The 20976-nt window shown below is 42.1% G+C and overlaps 1 protein-coding gene across 1 annotated transcript; it reads left to right on the forward strand.

Moving 5' to 3' along the window:
* The first annotated feature begins 7921 nt into the window (after nt 1–7921).
* On the forward strand, nt 7922–9502 carry LOC140036335 (uncharacterized). The gene is made up of 2 exons (XM_072077700.1): nt 7922–8819; nt 9018–9502. The coding sequence occupies exons 1-2, from the start codon at nt 7922–7924 to the stop codon at nt 9500–9502; spliced, it is 1383 nt and encodes a 460-aa protein (XP_071933801.1).
* The last annotated feature ends 11474 nt before the right edge of the window (nt 9503–20976 follow it).

Raw genomic sequence — 20976 nt, forward strand, 5'->3', positions numbered from 1 at the left:
GATGCCGTTGAGAAAGCTTTACGATCCGAGAACGCCCGGCTTCAAGTGAGGAATTTTCAAAATCGAAAGCGTGGAGCTTCTGGGAGTAGCTCAACTCAAGGGGATAAAGGTACCCCTGCTAAATTTGGAAGGGGAGCCGGAGGGGGACGATTCTCGGGTACGGCAAGAGGGGCTCCTTCTCGAGGAAGTCAACCGGGACGAGGCCCGCAAAGGAGCGGCTCCCAGGGGAGTTCCGCCACTGTTTCTCGTGGGCCGTGTAGCTTCTGCGGAAAACCAAACCACACGGAGGACGACTGCTGGAGGAAGCAGAACAAGTGTTTACGATGCGGAAGTGCAGAGCACCGGCTCGCCAGTTGTCCGGTCCAATCCCGAGAAGCGAAAGGAACTACGCAGACGTCCAAGGCTACCTCAAATCAGTCACGGGTAGAAGGAGCCAAACCAAAGGTACCTGCTCGTGTATACTTCATAGAACAACGTCCAGTTCCTGACTCGGCTGAGGTAGTGGAAGGTACGATTCCTGTCTTCCACCGCCTAGCTAGAATTTTGATAGACCCTGGAGCCACCCATTCCTTCGTTAATCCCGAGTTTATGTGTGGAATTGATATAAACCCTGTCACTCTTCCCTATGAGCTGGAAGTTAGTACTCATACGGGGAACCAATGCCTGATTTCTAGTGAAATGTATACAAATTATGAGATTTGGGTAGGTGAGAGGAAGTTATTGGGGAATCTGATAAGTTTAGCCATAAAGGGATACAATGTGATTCTGGGCATGGATTGGTTGGCTCGATATAACGCCCAACTAGACTGTAAGAGGAAACTAGTGGAATTTTGTATTCCTGGGGAGGCAACTTTGAGGTTAGATGTGAGGGGTAGTCTAGCCTCATCTGCTATGATTTCAGGTATTCGAGCTAGGAAACTTTTGAGTAGAGGGGCACAAGGGTTTCTAGCTTTTCTTCTTAACACTCCTGCCGATAAACTGACCATAGAAAATGTTCCAGTGGTGCGTGAATACCCAGATGTCTTTCCTGACGAATTAGTGAATCTACCTCCCGAAAGAGAAATTGAGTTAGAAATTAACCTCTTACCTGGGACTTCTCCTATTTCCAGAACCCCTTACCGAATGGCACCTGCGGAACTCAAAGAGTTGAAATTACAATTGCAAGATCTGCTAGAGCGGTTTTATTCATGAAAGTGGATCACCTTGGGGGGCACCTGTTCTATTTGTTAAAAAGAAGGACGGGACCTTGAGAATGTGTATTGATTACCGAGGGTTGAAAAACGTAACCATTAAGAATAAGTATCCACTACCCCACATTGATGAATTATTTGATCAATTACAAGGTGCGGTGGTCTTCTCGAAGTTAGACCTTCGACAGGGATATTACCAACTGTTGATTAGAAACGAAGATGTGCCTAAAACTGCCTTCAATTCTCGGTATGGGCACTATGAATTTGCCGTGATGCCTTTTGGGCTGACCAATGCCCCTGCTGCCTTCATGGACCTCATGCATCGGATTTTCAAACCCTATCTCGACCGATTTGTCGTTGTTTTTATCGATGACATATTGGTTTATTCAAAAAACCATGAGGAGCATGGACAACATTTGAATGAGGTCCTGCAAACTCTAAGAGAGCACCAATTATATGCCAAATTTAGTAAATGTGAGTTTTGGCTAGAATGGGTTTCTTTTCTGGGGCACGTGATTTCAAAGAAGGGAATTGCTGTGGATCCAGCCAAGGTAGAGGCAGTGACTGAGTGGAAAAGACCCGACAACCCTACTGAGGTTCGGAGTTTTCTAGGGTTGGCTGGGTACTACCGTCGATTTATTCAAGATTTTTCGAAACTTGCCAGTCCCTTAACCGATTTAACAAAGAAGGGTGGACGATTTCTGTGGAGTGATAAGTGTGAAACCAGCTTTCAAGAGTTGAAGCGGAGGTTAACTATGGCCCCTATCCTGGCCTTGCCTAATGGTAAGGACAGTTTCACTGTTTACACTGACGCCTCTAAAGACGGGTTGGGATGCGTTTTGATGCAACATCAAAATGTGATAGCTTATGCGTCTAGAAAACTGAAAACCCATGAGCAAAACTATCCCATTCATGACTTAGAACTGGCCGCGGTGGTCTTCGCTCTGAAAAAGTGGAGACACTATTTGTACGGGGTGACCTTTGAAGTCTATTCCGACCATAAGAGCCTTAAGTATCTCTTTTCCCAGAAGGAGTTAAACATGAGACAGCGAAGGTGGATGGAATTCTTAGAGGATTACGATTATACTATTAACTACCATCCGGGTAAGGCTAATGTGGTAGCCGATGCCCTAAGTCGAAAGGCTCAGATTTCTGGATTAATGGTGAAAGAATGGGAATTGTTGGGAACCGTTGGAGAGTGGAATCCAAGACTGGAGCATAATAGGATAACCTTTGGGAATATACGGGTGACGTCCATGTTGCTCGGTAGGATTAAGGAAGCTCAAATTAAGGATCCGACAGTTCTAAAATGGGTGGAAAAGGTGAAGAAAGGAGAAATTTCTGATTTTAATTTGAGTCCTGAGGGGATTTTAAGGTTTCGGAATCGAATAGTGGTACCTAATGATGAAGATTTGAGAAGGGAGATTTTGGAGGAAGCTCATCGATCTAAATATACAATCCATCCAGGAAGTAACAAGATGTATCATGACTTGCGACAATTACACTGGTGGGATAGGATGAAGAGAGGAATAGCTCAATATGTACAAACCTGTCTAGTGTGCCAACAAGTTAAGGCCGAACACCAGAAACCCTCGGGACTACTGCAGCCTCTGGAAATACCCGAATGGAAATGGGAACATATTACCATGGACTTTGTTTCTGGACTACCTAGAACCCAAAAAGGACATGATGCCGTTTGGGTGATCGTTGATCGATTGACCAAGTCGGCTCATTTCTTACCTGTGAATATGAAGTATTCCATGGATAAGTTAGCTCGCGTATATTTGGAGGGGATTGTGAGATTGCATGGGGTACCCGTGAGCATAGTTTCCGACCGAGACCCACGTTTCGTGTCCAGATTTTGGCAAAAGTTTCAGGGGACTTTAGGAACAAAGCTGAATTTGAGCACCACTTATCATCCGCAGACGGATGGACAGTCAGAACGGACGATTCAGACCCTCGAGGATATGTTACGAACGTGCATTCTAGATTTCGGGGGTAATTGGGGTCAACACATGACATTAGTGGAATTCGCCTATAATAACAGTTACCACTCGTCAATCCAAATGGCACCGTACGAAACTCTTTATGGACGAAGGTGCCGTTCACCGATATATTGGGATGAAGTGGGAGAGAAGAAGATCCTAGCCTCTACCGTCATTCCTGGGATGGAGGATGCCCAAGAAAAGATCAAGTTAATTCGTCAGAGACTTGAGACAGCTCAAAGTCGCCAGAAGAGCTACGCCGGTAACCGAAGGAAAGATTTGGAGTTTGAAGTTGGAGACCATGTATTCCTTAAGATTACCCCGTTACGGAGTATTACTGCCGGCAGAGGAAAGAAACTCCAACCTAGATACATTGGACCTTTTCCGATCCTTCAGCGAGTTGGAAAAGTAGCATACCGACTTGAGTTGCCGCCGAACCTGTCGCGGATTCACGATGTATTCCACGTGTCAATGCTCAAAAAGTATTACCCCGATCCGACTCACATCATCCAGCCGGAAGAGATCGAAATTGATGAAGCCCTTACTTACGAGGAGAAACCTGTGCGAGTGCTTGATAGAAAAGTTAAAGAGCTGAGGAATAAACAAATTCCACTGGTGAAAATTCTGTGGAAGAACCACGGAGTCGAAGAGGCAACTTGGGAGATGGAGGAAGAGATGAAAACAAAATATCCAGAACTGTTTAGTGCCTCAGGAGAGAAATTTCGAGGACGAAATTCTTTAAGGGGGAGAGAGTGTGAGACCCCAAAAAATTTTTTTTTTTTATTTCCAGACATTTATTTTAGGCTTTTAGGCTTAGTTTTAGTGTTTTCTTTAATATGTGAATATTCTGAGGGATTTTATGAGAGAATATGGATTTTACATCATTTTCTGGATATAGGTAATTTTCTGTGTTTTTAGGGGTGTCTAGTGGTTGCGGGACCCACTAGGGCGATCGGTACCGTAGAAATGTAGTTGGGGAAAATTTTAATATACGGAGACTCTATGACCTTGTGTTATGAGTTAATTAGAGGTTAGCTAGGGTAATTAAGCATTACAAGACAAGGGAATGAGATAAACTTGAGGAGGCCACTTGTTGCAATTCTATTGGAGGTTAAAATTTTGACTAGTCTTGCACCTTTACTAAATTAAATTTTGACCAAAATTCTTCGTCATTTTTCATCCTCTTGGCCGGCCAACTAGAGAGAAAAGAAGAGAGAAACTTCTTCAATTTTCCTTCTTTTCCTTGCCTAAATCTTGAAATCCAACCGTTTATTTGTTGAATTCCTCCATAAAACCTTCTTGCTAGGAGTGATTGAAGTGCTTGGTGGTTTTTGTTTGAAGGGAGAGACCTCCATCTACCTTGTATCTAGTAATTGTAAGGTAAGTGAGTAAGAAATTGTTTCCTTGTTGGTTAGAAGATGCAATTGGTTGTTATTAGTGAATAAAGATGCCATTTTGTGGATTATTTCATGACTTATGGATGGGTTGTGGCAATTTTTCTATTTATTGAGGAATTTTCTGTTTTATATGGGTTCTCATGATTAGTAAGGTGTGATGGCTTCATATTGAATGATTTAGAACCTATGTGTATTAGTGGTGGTTGATTGCGGAAAATTTCCGCATTTGTGAGGAATTCCGGTTTTTAGGGTTTAGTGAATTGGGGTTTTTCTATATATGGCTTTCATACAAATAATTGATGTATACTTGAGCTTATTGTGACTCAAATAAGGTGTATGGACTAGTTTATGATAGATAAGTGTATTTGTATGAGTTGGATGTTGTTGGTTAGGTTGAGAATGTGAAGAAATTGTGGGGAAATGCCGCCCAATTGGTTAGAAATGTGGGTGCCCTTGATTTGAGAGGCATTTGACTGGAAATAGAAGAATGTTGAAGTGGTTCACGATCCACACCTTCGTTACTTCGTTTTACTTTTGAGTATCTTGTACTAGTAAGTTAATGTCTATACGTTGATTCGTGATTGAGTCTCAAATATGTTCTCTTGCTTGTTTTAGGTCGTACCGGTGGTCCGGTGCCTACTTCTGACGCGAACGTGTGAATTACTTGATTGCTTGGTGAGTGTATCATTGAATGGTTGAATGTACTTGTTATGTGACTTGAATAGCTTGAATAGGTCAAGAGTGTACTTTATCGCTCTTGACCACTTACTTGCATTATTGTTACTGTTGGACTATGAAATTTCTTGTGTATATGGTTTGTCATCTGCTAGGGCTATGCCCTATTAGCACTGTGACATCTGAGCTCCTTCCCTTAGGCCGTTATTCGAGTCGAGCCGGCGAGGGCTTGGGCGAATCGTTAACGAGCCTTTGGGTCACTGATAGTCGAGTGGAGTGTTAACTCCTCGACCCGATGGTATTCTCGAGTAATACCTTTTGTAACTGTGAGGTGTTCGGGCCCGGTAAGGTGGTGAATGGTGGAAGGAAATGGTGTAAAGAGGAGTCTACGGTTTTGCTTCGCATTAATAGTTGACGGAGTGTCAACGAGTACGATCAAGTATGGCAAGTGGAAACCGGCCCTTGAGGGCCGACCGTATCCTTTTATACATGGTTGGTTTAATAAAGGCACTCTTATGTGTGTTTGTTGGCCTGCATAATCTATTTGTGCATTTGGTATCTCACGAGCGTAAGCTCACCCCCCCGTTGTTTTGTTTTCCTTACAGGAACACTGTTGGACCCAAGTTTTGAGAAATTGAGTTGAGCTAGTTAAGTAGCTAGTTTTGAGTAGCTCCTCGAACACTTGGAAACTTTGATGTATGTGAATTTAAGTACCTCTTGAGTTGTACAATTGAACATTTTCATGTGTATATATATCCAGATCAAGTCTTGGATTAACTGTGTTGTGTGTTTAATGTGTTTTGAGCGAACACCGGTTCCGAACAAGGAAAGAAAAGTTTTGACGAAATTTACTGTTCACGAATCCGGCCAAGAATCCGGCCAATTTCTGGCCGGATACAAGACCGGATATGCAGGGGAAAAAGATAAACTTTTGAATTTGGCCTTTGGCTGCAATTCGGCCAGAGAAATTCGGCCAACTTTCGGCTGGATTTCCGGCCGGATTGACAGGGGACTTCGACCCCTTTGGGAGTTTGGCCACTGCCTCATATCCAGCCAAGAATCCGGCCGAATAGTGACGTGGCCCGTCACTGTTCATCCGCGGAAAATTTTGGTTGTTTTCGTTTTCTTGTCCGATCAAGTGCTCGAGCGCTACACTTTCTTCCGTGGTCATATTGTGGTAGTATGAGTACCTTACTAAGGGTTAATCGCTTGTTTATTGAATTTCTCTCGTGAGTTAGGTACGTTTGGTGTGTTTCGGGTTCGTAGTCCTGGCGAGAGCTGGGCAGGCGGTCCGTTAACCCCTCTAGTTCACCTTAGGGGAAGATGGGGTCGTCACAAGTGGTATCAGAGCCTAGGTTTAGATTAACCTGGGCGTGGTGGAAAATTCTCGATTTGGGACTTGTATTTGATTATCCTCCTTAGGATGTTTAAGTTTAACTACGTTTTTGGTGTAGGATGGATGCGCATAGTGGACCTGATGAGAGATCGACTGTGGAGCGGGGCCGTGGAGTACTTCCTATGATCAAGTACCAAATCCGGCCAAGAGAGGCCACTGTACGCTGGAGTCCGGCTAGTCGCCTTCGGCGTTGTGAGTGCCGTCACAAGTTTGCCTACCCCAATACCGTCGTATTGGCCGTGGTCAAGGAAAGGAAGGAGTTGGCCAAGGATAATGCGAGGCTAGAAGCCGAAACGAACCAACTAAGGGAGGCCAACAAGAGGCAAGCTAAGCGAATTAGGGAATTGGAATATGACCTGGTTGAAGGTCAAGATAGGGTGGACGACTTATGTACGCAACTTGGAGAGGCACGCGAACGTATGGTCAAGAGGGCGAGGCAACTGAGGGAGAGAGCGGGATCGATTTTGAACCTATGTGATGACTTGTTAGGGGACGAGAGCGATGAGGGCTCTTGCATAGGAGGCGGGGTTGGAGGTGAACCCGCCCAGGCGGGTGGGTCCTCTAGTCCCACGGTGGGCTAGGGCTTGGCTCTTAAGCTATTTTGGATGATTTTGACTCTTGTATATATAAGGGATACGGAATGGTAGGCCGGGAATGAACCTTAGCTAGCCGTTTTGTACGTTGGACTAGCTTTGTATATATGACTTTTGTTGTTGACTTTTCCGTAAGAGGCTTTCCCTGTTTGTACTTGACTGACTGTTTTGGTAAATACTTGATCTTGTTGTGAGTACTACGAACATGTGTTATGTGCTTAAATGTCTTATGAAGTTATTGTTTGGTTAAGTGATTATGTTTATTGTTATGCAACAGGGGGTATGTGCCCTTTTACGTTGACGCTGTATTTATAGTTATGTCTATATTTGGACCCTAGATTGATCTAGATCGATGGAAGGCACGCGTAGTGGCCGAGGACGGGGACGTGGGGGTAGATAGCCCACGACTGAACGGGGTACGGGAACTTCAATGCCCGAACCAAATCCTGAGCCCCAAATCGATCCCAATATTCAGGTAGCCGCTGCTATCCAGCGGATGACTGATCTCCTGGCCCAGGTGGTACAACATCAGGGCTCCAACCCTAATCCACCAGTCGGCAACCCTGGGAACCCTGGAAATCATATCGAGAGCGAGGATCGAGCTCTCGAACGATTCCAAAAATTTTCTCCACCTAAGTTTCTTGTAGGACCCGAGCCGGACGTAGCCGAGCAGTGGCTGGAGAAGATGATAGACATTTTTGCCGCCTTACGTTATTCGGACGAGAGGCAAGTGACTTTTGCGGTTTTCCAACTCGAAGGGGCTGCTCGCTCTTGGTGGAACATTATCCGGACAAAGTGGGAGCGAGAACAGATGCCAAGGACATGGGCAAACTTCGTCAGGGAATTCAATGCCAAGTATTTTCCGCCATTGCTTCAGGAGAAAAAGGAATACGAATTTATTCGTCTACGCCAAGGCACGCAATCGGTGGCCGAATATGAGAGCGAATTCACACGCCTGTCCAAGTTTGCCCCTGAACTTATTCTGACTGAACAAAGGAGGGCGAGACGCTTCCTTCAAGGACTTAATGTAGAAATTCAAAAGGACTTGGCCGTAGCCCAAATCACCACCTTCAGTGATGCCGTTGAGAAAGCTTTACGATCCGAGAACGCCCGGCTTCAAGTGAGGAATTTTCAAAATCGAAAGCGTGGAGCTTCTGGGAGTAGCTCAACTCAAGGGGATAAAGGTACCCCTGCTAAATTTGGAAGGGGAGCCGGAGGGGGACGATTCTCGGGTACGGCAAGAGGGGCTCCTTCTCGAGGAAGTCAACCGGGACGAGGCCCGCAAAGGAGCGGCTCCCAGGGGAGTTCCGCCACTGTTTCTCGTGGGCCGTGTAGCTTCTGCGGAAAACCAAACCACACGGAGGACGACTGCTGGAGGAAGCAGAACAAGTGTTTACGATGCGGAAGTGCAGAGCACCGGCTCGCCAGTTGTCCGGTCCAATCCCGAGAAGCGAAAGGAACTACGCAGACGTCCAAGGCTACCTCAAATCAGTCACGGGTAGAAGGAGCCAAACCAAAGGTACCTGCTCGTGTATACTTCATAGAACAACGTCCAGTTCCTGACTCGGCCGAGGTAGTGGAAGGTACGATTCCTGTCTTCCACCGCCTAGCTAGAATTTTGATAGACCCTGGAGCCACCCATTCCTTCGTTAATCCCGAGTTTATGTGTGGAATTGATATAAACCCTGTCACTCTTCCCTATGAGCTGGAAGTTAGTACTCCTACGGGGAACCAATGCCTGATTTCTAGTGAAATGTATACAAATTATGAGATTTGGGTAGGTGAGAGGAAGTTATTGGGGAATCTGATAAGTTTAGCCATAAAGGGATACAATGTGATTCTGGGCATGGATTGGTTGGCTCGATATAACGCCCAACTAGACTGTAAGAGGAAACTAGTGGAATTTTGTATTCCTGGGGAGGCAACTTTGAGGTTAGATGTGAGGGGTAGTCTAGCCTCATCTGCTATGATTTCAGGTATTCGAGCTAGGAAACTTTTGAGTAGAGGGGCACAAGGGTTTCTAGCTTTTCTTCTTAACACTCCTGCCGATAAACTGACCATAGAAAATGTTCCAGTGGTGCGTGAATACCCAGATGTCTTTCCTGACGAATTAGTGAATCTACCTCCCGAAAGAGAAATTGAGTTAGAAATTAACCTCTTACCTGGGACTTCTCCTATTTCCAGAACCCCTTACCGAATGGCACCTGCGGAACTCAAAGAGTTGAAATTACAATTGCAAGATCTGCTAGAGCGGTTTTATTCATGAAAGTGGATCACCTTGGGAGGCACCTGTTCTATTTGTTAAAAAGAAGGACGGGACCTTGAGAATGTGTATTGATTACCGAGGGTTGAAAAACGTAACCATTAAGAATAAGTATCCACTACCCCACATTGATGAATTATTTGATCAATTACAAGGTGCGGTGGTCTTCTCGAAGTTAGACCTTCGACAGGGATATTACCAACTGTTGATTAGAAAGGAAGATATGCCTAAAACTGCCTTCAATTCTCGGTATGGGCACTATGAATTTGCCGTGATGCCTTTTGGGCTGACCAATGCCCCTGCTGCCTTCATGGACCTCATGCATCGGATTTTCAAACCCTATCTCGACCGATTTGTCGTTGTTTTTATCGATGACATATTGGTTTATTCAAAAAACCATGAGGAGCATGGACAACATTTGAATGAGGTCCTGCAAACTCTAAGAGAGCACCAATTATATGCCAAATTTAGTAAATGTGAGTTTTGGCTAGAATGGGTTTCTTTTCTGGGGCACGTGATTTCAAAGAAGGGAATTGCTGTGGATCCAGCCAAGGTAGAGACAGTGACTGAGTGGAAAAGACCCGACAACCCTACTGAGGTTCGGAGTTTTCTAGGGTTGGCTGGGTACTACCGTCGATTTATTCAAGATTTTTCGAAACTTGCCAGTCCCTTAACCGATTTAACAAAGAAGGGTGGACGATTTCTGTGGAGTGATAAGTGTGAAACCAGCTTTCAAGAGTTGAAGCGGAGGTTAACTATGGCCCCTATCCTGGCCTTGCCTAATGGTAAGGACAGTTTCACTGTTTACACTGACGCCTCTAAAGACGGGTTGGGATGCGTTTTGATGCAACATCAAAATGTGATAGCTTATGCGTCTAGAAAACTGAAAACCCATGAGCAAAACTATCCCATTCATGACTTAGAACTGGCCGCGGTGGTCTTCGCTCTGAAAAAGTGGAGACACTATTTGTACGGGGTGACCTTTGAAGTCTATTCCGACCATAAGAGCCTTAAGTATCTCTTTTCCCAGAAGGAGTTAAACATGAGACAGCGAAGGTGGATGGAATTCTTAGAGGATTACGATTATACTATTAACTACCATCCGGGTAAGGCTAATGTGGTAGCCGATGCCCTAAGTCGAAAGGCTCAGATTTCTGGATTAATGGTGAAAGAATGGGAATTGTTGGGAACCGTTGGAGAGTGGAATCCAAGACTGGAGCATAATAGGATAACCTTTGGGAATATACGGGTGACGTCCATGTTGCTCGGTAGGATTAAGGAAGCTCAAATTAAGGATCCGACAGTTCTAAAATGGGTGGAAAAGGTGAAGAAAGGAGAAATTTCTGATTTTAATTTGAGTCCTGAGGGGATTTTAAGGTTTCGGAATCGAATAGTGGTACCTAATGATGAAGATTTGAGAAGGGAGATTTTGGAGGAAGCTCATCGATCTAAATATACAATCCATCCAGGAAGTAACAAGATGTATCATGACTTGCGACAATTATACTGGTGGGATAGGATGAAGAGAGGAATAGCTCAATATGTACAAACCTGTCTAGTGTGCCAACAAGTTAAGGCCGAACACCAGAAACCCTCGGGACTACTGCAGCCTCTGGAAATACCCGAATGGAAATGGGAACATATTACCATGGACTTTGTTTCTGGACTACCTAGAACCCAAAAAGGACATGATGCCGTTTGGGTGATCGTTGATCGATTGACCAAGTCGGCTCATTTCTTACCTGTGAATATGAAGTATTCCATGGATAAGTTAGCTCGCGTATATTTGGAGGAGATTGTGAGATTGCATGGGGTACCCGTGAGCATAGTTTCCGACCGAGACCCACGTTTCGTGTCCAGATTTTGGCAAAAGTTTCAGGAGACTTTAGGAACAAAGCTGAATTTGAGCACCACTTATCATCCGCAGACGGATGGACAGTCAGAACGGACGATTCAGACCCTCGAGGATATGTTACGAACGTGCATTCTAGATTTCGGGGGTAATTGGGGTCAACACATGACATTAGTGGAATTCGCCTATAATAACAGTTACCACTCGTCAATCCAAATGGCACCGTACGAAGCTCTTTATGGACGAAGGTGCCGTTCACCGATATATTGGGATGAAGTGGGAGAGAAGAAGATCCTAGCCTCTACCGTCATTCCTTGGATGGAGGATGCCCAAGAAAAGATCAAGTTAATTCGTCAGAGACTTGAGACAGCTCAAAGTCGCCAGAAGAGCTACGCCGATAACCGAAGGAAAGATTTGGAGTTTGAAGTTGGAGACCATGTATTCCTTAAGATTACCCCGTTACGGAGTATTACTGCCGGCAGAGGAAAGAAACTCCAACCTAGATACATAGGACCTTTTCCGATCCTTCAGCGAGTTGGAAAAGTAGCATACCGACTTGAGTTGCCACCGAACCTGTCGCGGATTCACGATGTATTCCACGTGTCAATGCTCAAAAAGTATTACCCCGATCCGACTCACATCATCCAGCCGGAAGAGATCGAAATTGATGAAGCCCTTACTTACGAGGAGAAACCTGTGCGAGTGCTTGATAGAAAAGTTAAAGAGCTGAGGAATAAACAAATTCCACTGGTGAAAATTCTGTGGAAAAACCACGGAGTCGAAGAGGCAACCTGGGATATGGAGGAAGAGATGAAAACAAAATATCCATAACTGTTTAGTGCCTTAGGAGAGAAATTTCGAGGACGAAATTCTTTAAGGGGGAGAGAATGTGAGACCCCAAAAAATTTTTTTTTCCAGACATTTATTTTAGGCTTTTAGGCTTAGTTTTAGTGTTTTCTTTAATATGTGAATATTCTGAGGGATTTTATGAGAGAATATGGATTTTACATCATTTTCTGGATATTGGTAATTTTCTGTGTTTTTAGGGGTGTCTAGTGGTTGCGGGACCCACTAGGGCGATCGATACCGTAAAAATGTAGTTGGGGAAAATTTTAATATACGGAGACTCTATGACCTTGTGTTATGAGTTAATTAGAGGTTAGTTAGGGTAATTAAGCATTACAAGACAAGGGAATGAGATAAACTTGAGGAGGCCACTTGTTGCAATTCTATTGGAGGTTAAAATTTTGACTAGTCTTGCACCTTTACTAAATTAAATTTTGACCAAAATTCTTCATCATTTTTCATCCTCTTGGCCGGCCAACTAGAGAGAAAAGAAGAGAGAAACTTCTTCAATTTTCCTTCTTTTCCTTGCCTAAATCTTGAAATCCAACCGTTTATTTCTTGAATTCCTCCATAAAACCTTCTTGCTAGGAGTGATTGAAGTGCTTGGTGGTTTTTGTTTGAAGGGAGAGACCTCCATCTACCTTGTATCTAGTAATTGTAAGGTAAGTGAGTAAGAAATTGTTTCCTTGTTGGTTAGAAGATGCAATTGGTTGTTATTTGTGAATAAAGATGCCATTTTGTGGATTATTTCATGACTTATGGATGGGTTGTGGCAATTTTTCTATTTATTGAGGAATTTTCTGTTTTATATGGGTTCTCATGATTAATAAGGTGTGATGGCTTCATATTGAATGATTTAGAACCTATGTGTATTAGTGGTGGTTGATTGCGGAAAATTTCCGCATTTGTGAGGAATTCCGGTTTTTAGGGTTTAGTGAATTGGGGTTTTTCTATATATGGCTTTCATACAAATAATTGATGTATACTTGAGCTTATTGTGACTCAAATAAGGTGTATGGACTAGTTTATGATATATAAGTGTATTTGTATGAGTCGGATGTTGTTGGTTAGGTTGAGAATGTGAAGAAATTGTGGGGAAATGCCGCCCAATTGGTTAGAAATGTGGGTGCCCTTGATTTGAGAGGCATTTGACTGGAAATAGAAGAATGTTGAAGTGGTTCACGTTCCACACCTTCGTTACTCCGTTTTACTTTTGAGTATCTTGTACTAGTAAGTTAATGTCTATACGTTGATTCGTGATTGAGTCTCAAATATGTTCGCTTGCTTGTTTTAGGTCGTACCGGTGGTCCGGGGCCTACTTCTGACGCGAACGTGTGAATTACTTGATTGCTTGGTGAGTGTATCATTGAATGGTTGAATGTACTTGTTATGTGACTTGAATAGCTTGAATAGGTCAAGAGTGTACTTTATCGCTCTTGACCACTTACTTGCATTATTGTTACTATTGGACTATGAAATTTCTTGTGTATATGGTTTGTCATCTGCTAGGGCTATGCCCTATTAGCACTGTGACATCTGAGCTCCTTCCCTTAGGCCGTTATTCGAGTCGAGCCGGCGAGGGCTTGGGCGAATCGTTAACGAGCCTTTGGGTCACTGATAGTCGAGTGGAGTGTTAACTCCTCGACCCGATGGTATACTCGAGTAATACCTTTTGTAACTGTGAGGTGTTCGGGCCCGGTAAGGGGGTGAATGGTGGAAGGAAATGGTGTAAAGAGGAGTCTACGGTTTTGCTTCGCATTAATAGTTGACGGAGTGTCAACGAGTACGATCAAGTATGGCAAGTGGAAACCGGCCCTTGAGGGCCGACCGTATCCTTTTATACATGGTTGGTTTAATAAAGGCACTCTTATGTGTGTTTGTTGGCCTGCATAATCTATTTGTGCATTTGGTACCTCACGAGCGTAAGCTCACCCCCCCGTTGTTTTGTTTTCCTTACAGGAACACTGTTGGACCCAAGTTTTGAGAAATTGAGTTGAGCTAGTTAAGTAGCTAGTTTTGAGTAGCTCCTCGAACACTTGGAAACTTTGATGTATGTGAATTTAAGTACCTCTTGAGTTGTACAATTGAACCTTTTCATGTGTATATATATCCAGATCAAGTCTTGGATTAACTGTGTTATGTGTTTAATGTGTTTTGAGCGAACACCGGTTTCGAACAAGGAAAGAAAAGTTTTGACGAAATTTACTGTTCACGAATCCGGCCAATTTCTGGCCGGATACAAGACCGGATATGCAGGGAAAAAGAAAAACTTTTGAATTTGGCCTCTGGCCGCAATCCGGCCAGAGAAATCCGGCCAACTTCCGGCCGGATTGACAGGGGACTTCGACCCCTTTGGGAGTTTGGCCACTGCCTCATATCCGGCCAAGAATCCGGCCGGATTCTTGCCGGATAGTGACGTGGCCCGTCACTATTCATCCGCCGAAAATTTTGGTTGTTTTCGTTTTCTTGACCGATCAAGTGCTCGAGCGCTACACTTTCTTCCGTGGTCATATTGTGGTAGTATGAGTACCTTACTAAGGGTTAATCGCTTGTTTTATTGAATTTCTCTCGTGAGTTAGGTACGGTTGGTGTGTTTCGGGTTCGTAGTCCTGGCGAGAGCTGGGCAGGCGGTCTGTTAACCCCTCTGGTTCGCCTTAGGGGAAGATGGGGTCGTCACACCTGAGATATCCGATCTCTCAATAGATGGTATCTCTCAACAAAGTACACAACAAAGTACTTACCCCAAACAGCACACAGCAAATGGGGTTTAATTCAAGTTATGTAATCACCCCCATCAGCACATAGCAAAAGGGAGATACTCAACTCAAATCATGTAACCACCCCCATCAGCACACAGCAAGAGGGTGATACTCAACATAAGACATGTAATCTCATATATGAAATCAAAACAAAGGATAGCTTAGGTCGAGTGAGATAAAGTACACCCTCATCTAAGTACCCATTTAACATATACAAAGAACTTTAACAATTTCACATCAAAAAACAACCCAATTACTCACTTGATAAAGCTTGGCACGAAAAATGATACAATTCACTGAGCTTGACCGTTACCGTCAAAAGCCTCACAATCTGTATTGATAGATTATATACACACATAAGTGAAACGGCCACGCAATAGCAGTTTATAACTTAAACGATCGAATACGGTCGAAAATGGTAAAAAATAATAAAAAATGGTCAAAAATGACGTTAAGGCCAAAAGAATGTCGAAATTGGCCGAAACGGCCGGAATGGTAACAAAATACCAAAAGTAGACCTAAATGGTCCAAAACGGCAAAAACGGTTGAGAAATGCATGTGCACGTCCGTGAAAATGAAAATGGTACCAAACGGGTTACACGATTTTGCCCATAACTGGAGCTGTGGTTATCGGATCAAAATGTACTAGATGGTATCTCGAACCTTAAACAAAAGGTTACAACTTCCATGAAGATACCTCAACTCATTTTTCAGTGCATCCAAGTTAAATTTGCAAAATGCAGAACTAGAACTCCAAAGGCTAGTTTATCTTTCTCGTGAAAATTTGGCGGCATGCCCCTTGTGTTTACCCATTTTCCAGCCATTTATGGGTTCAATATTTTCCTCAAACAAACTTAAAGTTATATACAAAATAATCTCATTTCAATAGCTGTTCAATAGGCTCAAGGTCATACAGGTACAAAATCAAGCTAACGATATGTGCGGAAATGAAGTTTAACAAAAGACAGATTTGACGTGTTTTTACGTAACGGACACAACCAAGGCTACGCATATCGGATTGAGGTGCAAATTATACCATTTCGAAGCTAAGGTAGAGAGCTACAACTTTGGTGAAGACCACCTAGTCTAATTTCTAGTGTAACCCAGTCAAATTCCCAATTCACAGAACCAAATTCCAACTAATTGGCTAATTAACCGTACTGCCTTCAAATGGCCATATCTCAAGCTACCAAAGTTCGTTTAAGACGTTCTTGGAGGCGTTGAAAAGCTACGACAAAATACTAAAACTTTTATGTTTTGGAAAATGGCTAAATCTGTGACGCCCCGAAAAAAAAAATGAGTTTGAGAACCCGGAAATTTTCTAAATTTCAAGGGTTTATTTTATTTAATCGCCCGCCTTTTCTACATTTTCTTTATTAGAAAAATTCCCCAGATAAAGTTTATGAGCAAAGATAGTTTTAAAATGATTTTTCTAGTATCGGTTAGTTTTTGAGAAATTAAGAGCGTATTTTGAACGTGGGACCCGCAAGTGCGGTAAATGCATTATATTTTTGACAACTTGTTGGAATTTTGTATTAAGTGATATTATTTTACAAAGTGTTAAGATATTTGTATTGGAGAGACAAAAAGATAAGTTTTGAACCAAAAGGTGACAAGTGTCACCATAAGATTAAGTCTTGGGTTTGACTACTATTCATAACTTTACCATTTAATTAAAATTGGCCAAAAATCTCTTCATTTTGCAAGCTTCTTGGCCGAATGTTCTTGCTCAAGAAAGAAAGAAAAGCTCTCAATTTCTTCCTTCTATTTCTTGCTCAATCTTCAAATCCAACCAATAAAACTCCAAATCATTCCATAAAATCTCTTTGCTAAGTGGTCTTGAGGTGTTTTGTGGAGTTGTTTGGAAAGCTAAGGTGACTAGTTGCTCTATCTCTTGTATTGCTAAGGTGAGTTGTGAATGACCCCTCTCCTTCCTCTAATGATGTTCAATTCATGATTGGTGGTGGTATAAGATGCACTTTTATGGATTATTTCTTGATTTGTGGTTGAAGTGATGAAGTTTTATTATTTTTGGGGATTTTCTGTTTTAATATAAGCATGATTGTGTGGCTATCTATGATGATTAGAAATGGTATATAAGGCATCTAGAAGGTGGAAAAAGTGGAAGATTGCAAGTAATTTCTGTTTTGGAAGAAAATTGAAAAACCTAGGGTTCATGAAGCTACATTCTGTCCGAATTTTTAGGTCCTAGTTAGAGGCCGAATTGTCCTTGGATTAAAACATGAAAGTTGTAGGTAATGACATTTTAAAGGTGCCTACAAAATTTCAGGTCAATCGGAGTAGCGTAGAGTGAGAAAAGTCGAAATTACTATTGCTGTTCTGGTTTTACCCAAATGTTAGAATTGTGCCTGTAATTGGTTGTTTTGGCTGGAATTGCTTCCGAATTGGTTGTTGAGGTCTTCTGATGAAATTTATACCTGTTTCTTATATTTCAGTAGGTTTTGGAATTTTTGGATTTGGACTTGGAGAGCCTGAGTTATGATGTTTCCGCTAGAATGCGTTCTGTGAATCTGTTTTTGTGATTCTGGTATGGTATCTTGCATTTTTGACCTGGTTACACTCGAAACTGGGTTGAGTGACCTTCTGTAATATTGTAGCTCTATCTCTTAGCTTCGAAACGGTGTATCTTTCACCTTCATCCGACCATCGTAGTACCTTTGGTGCCATTACCATAAAATGACGTCAAAACTGTTTTTTTTCTGGTTTTGAGCTTTCATTTCCGAACTTTTCCCTAGCTTGACTTGTACTAGTACTACTTGGAGCTTGCTGAATGGCTATTGGATGAACTTATTTTTGTGTACCTTTGGGTTGGAATGAGGAAATAATGAAGCCATGATGGCTGGAAAAGTTAGCAAATTCAGGGGAAGTGCTGTCCGAACTTTTAAAGGACTTGTTTGCATTGAGTTTGTGATCTAAGACTTGGATTTGAGCAAGGCAATGATATATGATGGATGATTTCTGAGCCGTGGAGGTGAGTGACCTCAAACTATTTCTAAAGTTATTTATGAACCGTTTCCTGCATTATTTACTTTTGAACTGTTTCCACAGTTACTTTTGAACCGTTTTCTTGCATTATTTACCTTTAAACTGTTTCCAAAGTTACTTTTGAACTGTTTTCTTGCATATCATGCGTGCTTGCATATGAGTGTTCCTTGTTGCTGTATTCCTTGATTTATTGGCTTGTTATTATTGATTGATAATGTGTTAAGTGCTTTCAATGATTGGTAAAACGAGTTTTCTAGGCGAGTGTGTACTTTATCGCACTCGACCTAAATAAATATGAAATTTTCAATGATTAATGATTAAATGCTAGTTGCGCATGAATGTAAGCCGTTTGGCTGAACTGGCCACTGCCCTTCGTTACCGATCGACTCGAGCCAGAAGCGGACTCGGTCGGGCGATATGGTGACCCTGGGTGAATTTGGTATACTCGAGTATTACCTTGTAGTCCGGCTACGTCCGGATGGGTGGAGTCCGGCTACGTCCGGATGGGTGGAGTCCGGCCAACGTCCGGAAAAAAAAAAAAAAAAAAGGATCGAACGAACAAACAAATACCTCCATGTGGGCCCGTATCCTTTTAATGAATGTTACTATCGCTTTCCATTGTAAATGTTTCTTGAATTATTGATACTCCATATTTAATGTATTGTAAATGTTGTAATTGTTTCTGGACTTATCATTTGATTTATGACATCATTGAAATGAACTATTGTGAAACCGATTTGATTACTGATTTTTTCTGGTTACTCGCTGAGCTTCTAGCTCACCCCAAAAATATTTTATTCCCCTCCACAGGGCTCAAAGCGAAGGAAGGGCTTGTAGTACTTATTCACGTGACTGGATGGCTTATTTGGAATTGTTTCCGCTTCGCTTATGACATGTAATTATTGGAGAATTTGATGTAATATTTGAGTTTTATCTTGTATTTGTTTGAGGACTGTAGTGAGCGACTGAGTCCCGGCGAGAGCTGGGCAGGCGGCCCGCCGAACCCTCTGGTTCACCTTAGGGGGAGGTGGGGCTGTCACAAAATCAGTACAGATCATAGTGAATAGACACAGTCAATTGGATGAACTGTCTAAAACGGATCACTGGATGCATCCTAGGGCAGTGAGGGTATTTTGGTCTTTTCACAAGATACATTGCTCCGATTGAGTTGAAATTTTGTATGAAACCATAAAATGTCATTCTCTACAACTTTCTTGTTTTGTGCTAAGTCTAGTTCGGCCTCTAACATGATGAAATAGAACCGGACAGAACTGAAGCTAAGATTTCCAGAAATCTGGAATTTTTTGTTATTTCAAGCTATAATTCTTCTTTTCACCTTGAAACTACCACTACTACTACCTTTACAAGATCATATACCACAGATATGCATCATACAATACCAACCCACAAGAAACCCTAACTCAAAGGTCATCCATCCAATCATCAAAACTTTTTGAAACAAGCATCACAAGCACTATACTAACATTAATACCCAACTTAATCATGATTAATGGAAAAGAAATGGTTGATCAGCCATTATACCTCAAGGCAAGACCTTGCTAGGATGATCCTTCACCTCTCCTTGATATTCTTGGTTCCTTAGGCTTCCCAAGCTTCCAACTAGTGATTGATCGGTTTAGTTTTTCTTGTTGGCAATAAAAAGGTTGGATTCAAGGTTGAAGATGGAAAACTCTCTTCACTCTCTTGCTCCTCTTGCTCTCGGCTGACCAGGAAAAAAAATGAGAAAGAATGAGCTCAATTAAGGGATAAGAAGGCAAGACAAAAGGTTGGGCAAGAAACCATAGATGGGTGACACTTGTCACCACCAAAGCCATCCAAGTTTTGCTTTCTTTCCTCTCATTTTTGGCCATAATTTTTGGTTATATGGCTGAGGATGAGGGGGGATATTTTGCAAAAATATCAAGGGTATGTGGTGGTAAGGAAGTGGTGGTCAAGTGGTGGGTTCAATCGGTAGTGATCGATATCCGTCGGTTCGAGCCGATTTTCTTAAATCGCGTATACTAGGGTTTTTAACTTCTAATCACTAACTTATTATTATCACGTCTAATCATATAATATTTCCTCATCCAAAAGTCACTCTTACCTACCAAATTTGATCCTCACTCCGTACCGAATAGTCACACTACGAAAAAACGTGAAAACCCTAATTCGCTCTAACTTGGAAACGGACAACGAAAATCCTTACTTCTATATTCATTTACACTTATTGTGGGGTGATTGGGTAGTAGGGCCATAATAAATGAATAATTTCCAAATAAAAGGGCATTTTTAAGAAAAACGTGAGGGGTTTTACAATTCCATAAATTGAATTTAAGGTTTCGGTTAAGATATGAGAAATTTGAGAAAACGATCAGTCACAAGTGAAACTAGGGTTTTGATTAGACTTTTAGGGTTTCTAGTCTTTTAAAATAAAACAAGGTTTTAAATCAAACCCAAAGAAATAACTTTAGTTTCTTCTTTAAAACAAAATAATATTTTAAAATAAAAATAAACTAAAGAAACCGTAATATCCTCTTTGAGACTAAACAAAAGATGATCCTAAAAGTTGGGGTATCACAATTGATCATCCTTAACCCTCCAAGACCACTTCACTCTCAGACCAAATATTGCCTCGAAAAACGTATTTTCTCAAAATTTCACTAAATGGGTGATAGAAAAATTAAGTTTAAGGGCAAATGTGTTAAAAATATAAAATGAGGCAATGTACCATGCAGATGCAATTAAAATAAATGAAATAAATTAATTGGAGCAAATGAATAAATAAAAAAATAGATAAACTAGTAAAAGAAAATTTCGGGTCCTCACAAGTCCGGCAAGTTACTGTGCAAACACGGTGACAAAAAGACAAACTATGCACTGTAACACGCACTATATCGGCACTGTACACTGTAGCAAATAGTATAAATCACTGTAGCAGGTACTGTTGCAGGTACTGTAGCAATACGAAAATTTTACTATAAATACTCCTCAAATCCAATACAATCCACACACCA

The sequence above is a fragment of the Coffea arabica genome, chromosome 2e (genome assembly GCF_036785885.1).
Source record: "Coffea arabica cultivar ET-39 chromosome 2e, Coffea Arabica ET-39 HiFi, whole genome shotgun sequence".
In the NCBI taxonomy this organism is placed as follows: domain Eukaryota; kingdom Viridiplantae; phylum Streptophyta; class Magnoliopsida; order Gentianales; family Rubiaceae; genus Coffea; species Coffea arabica.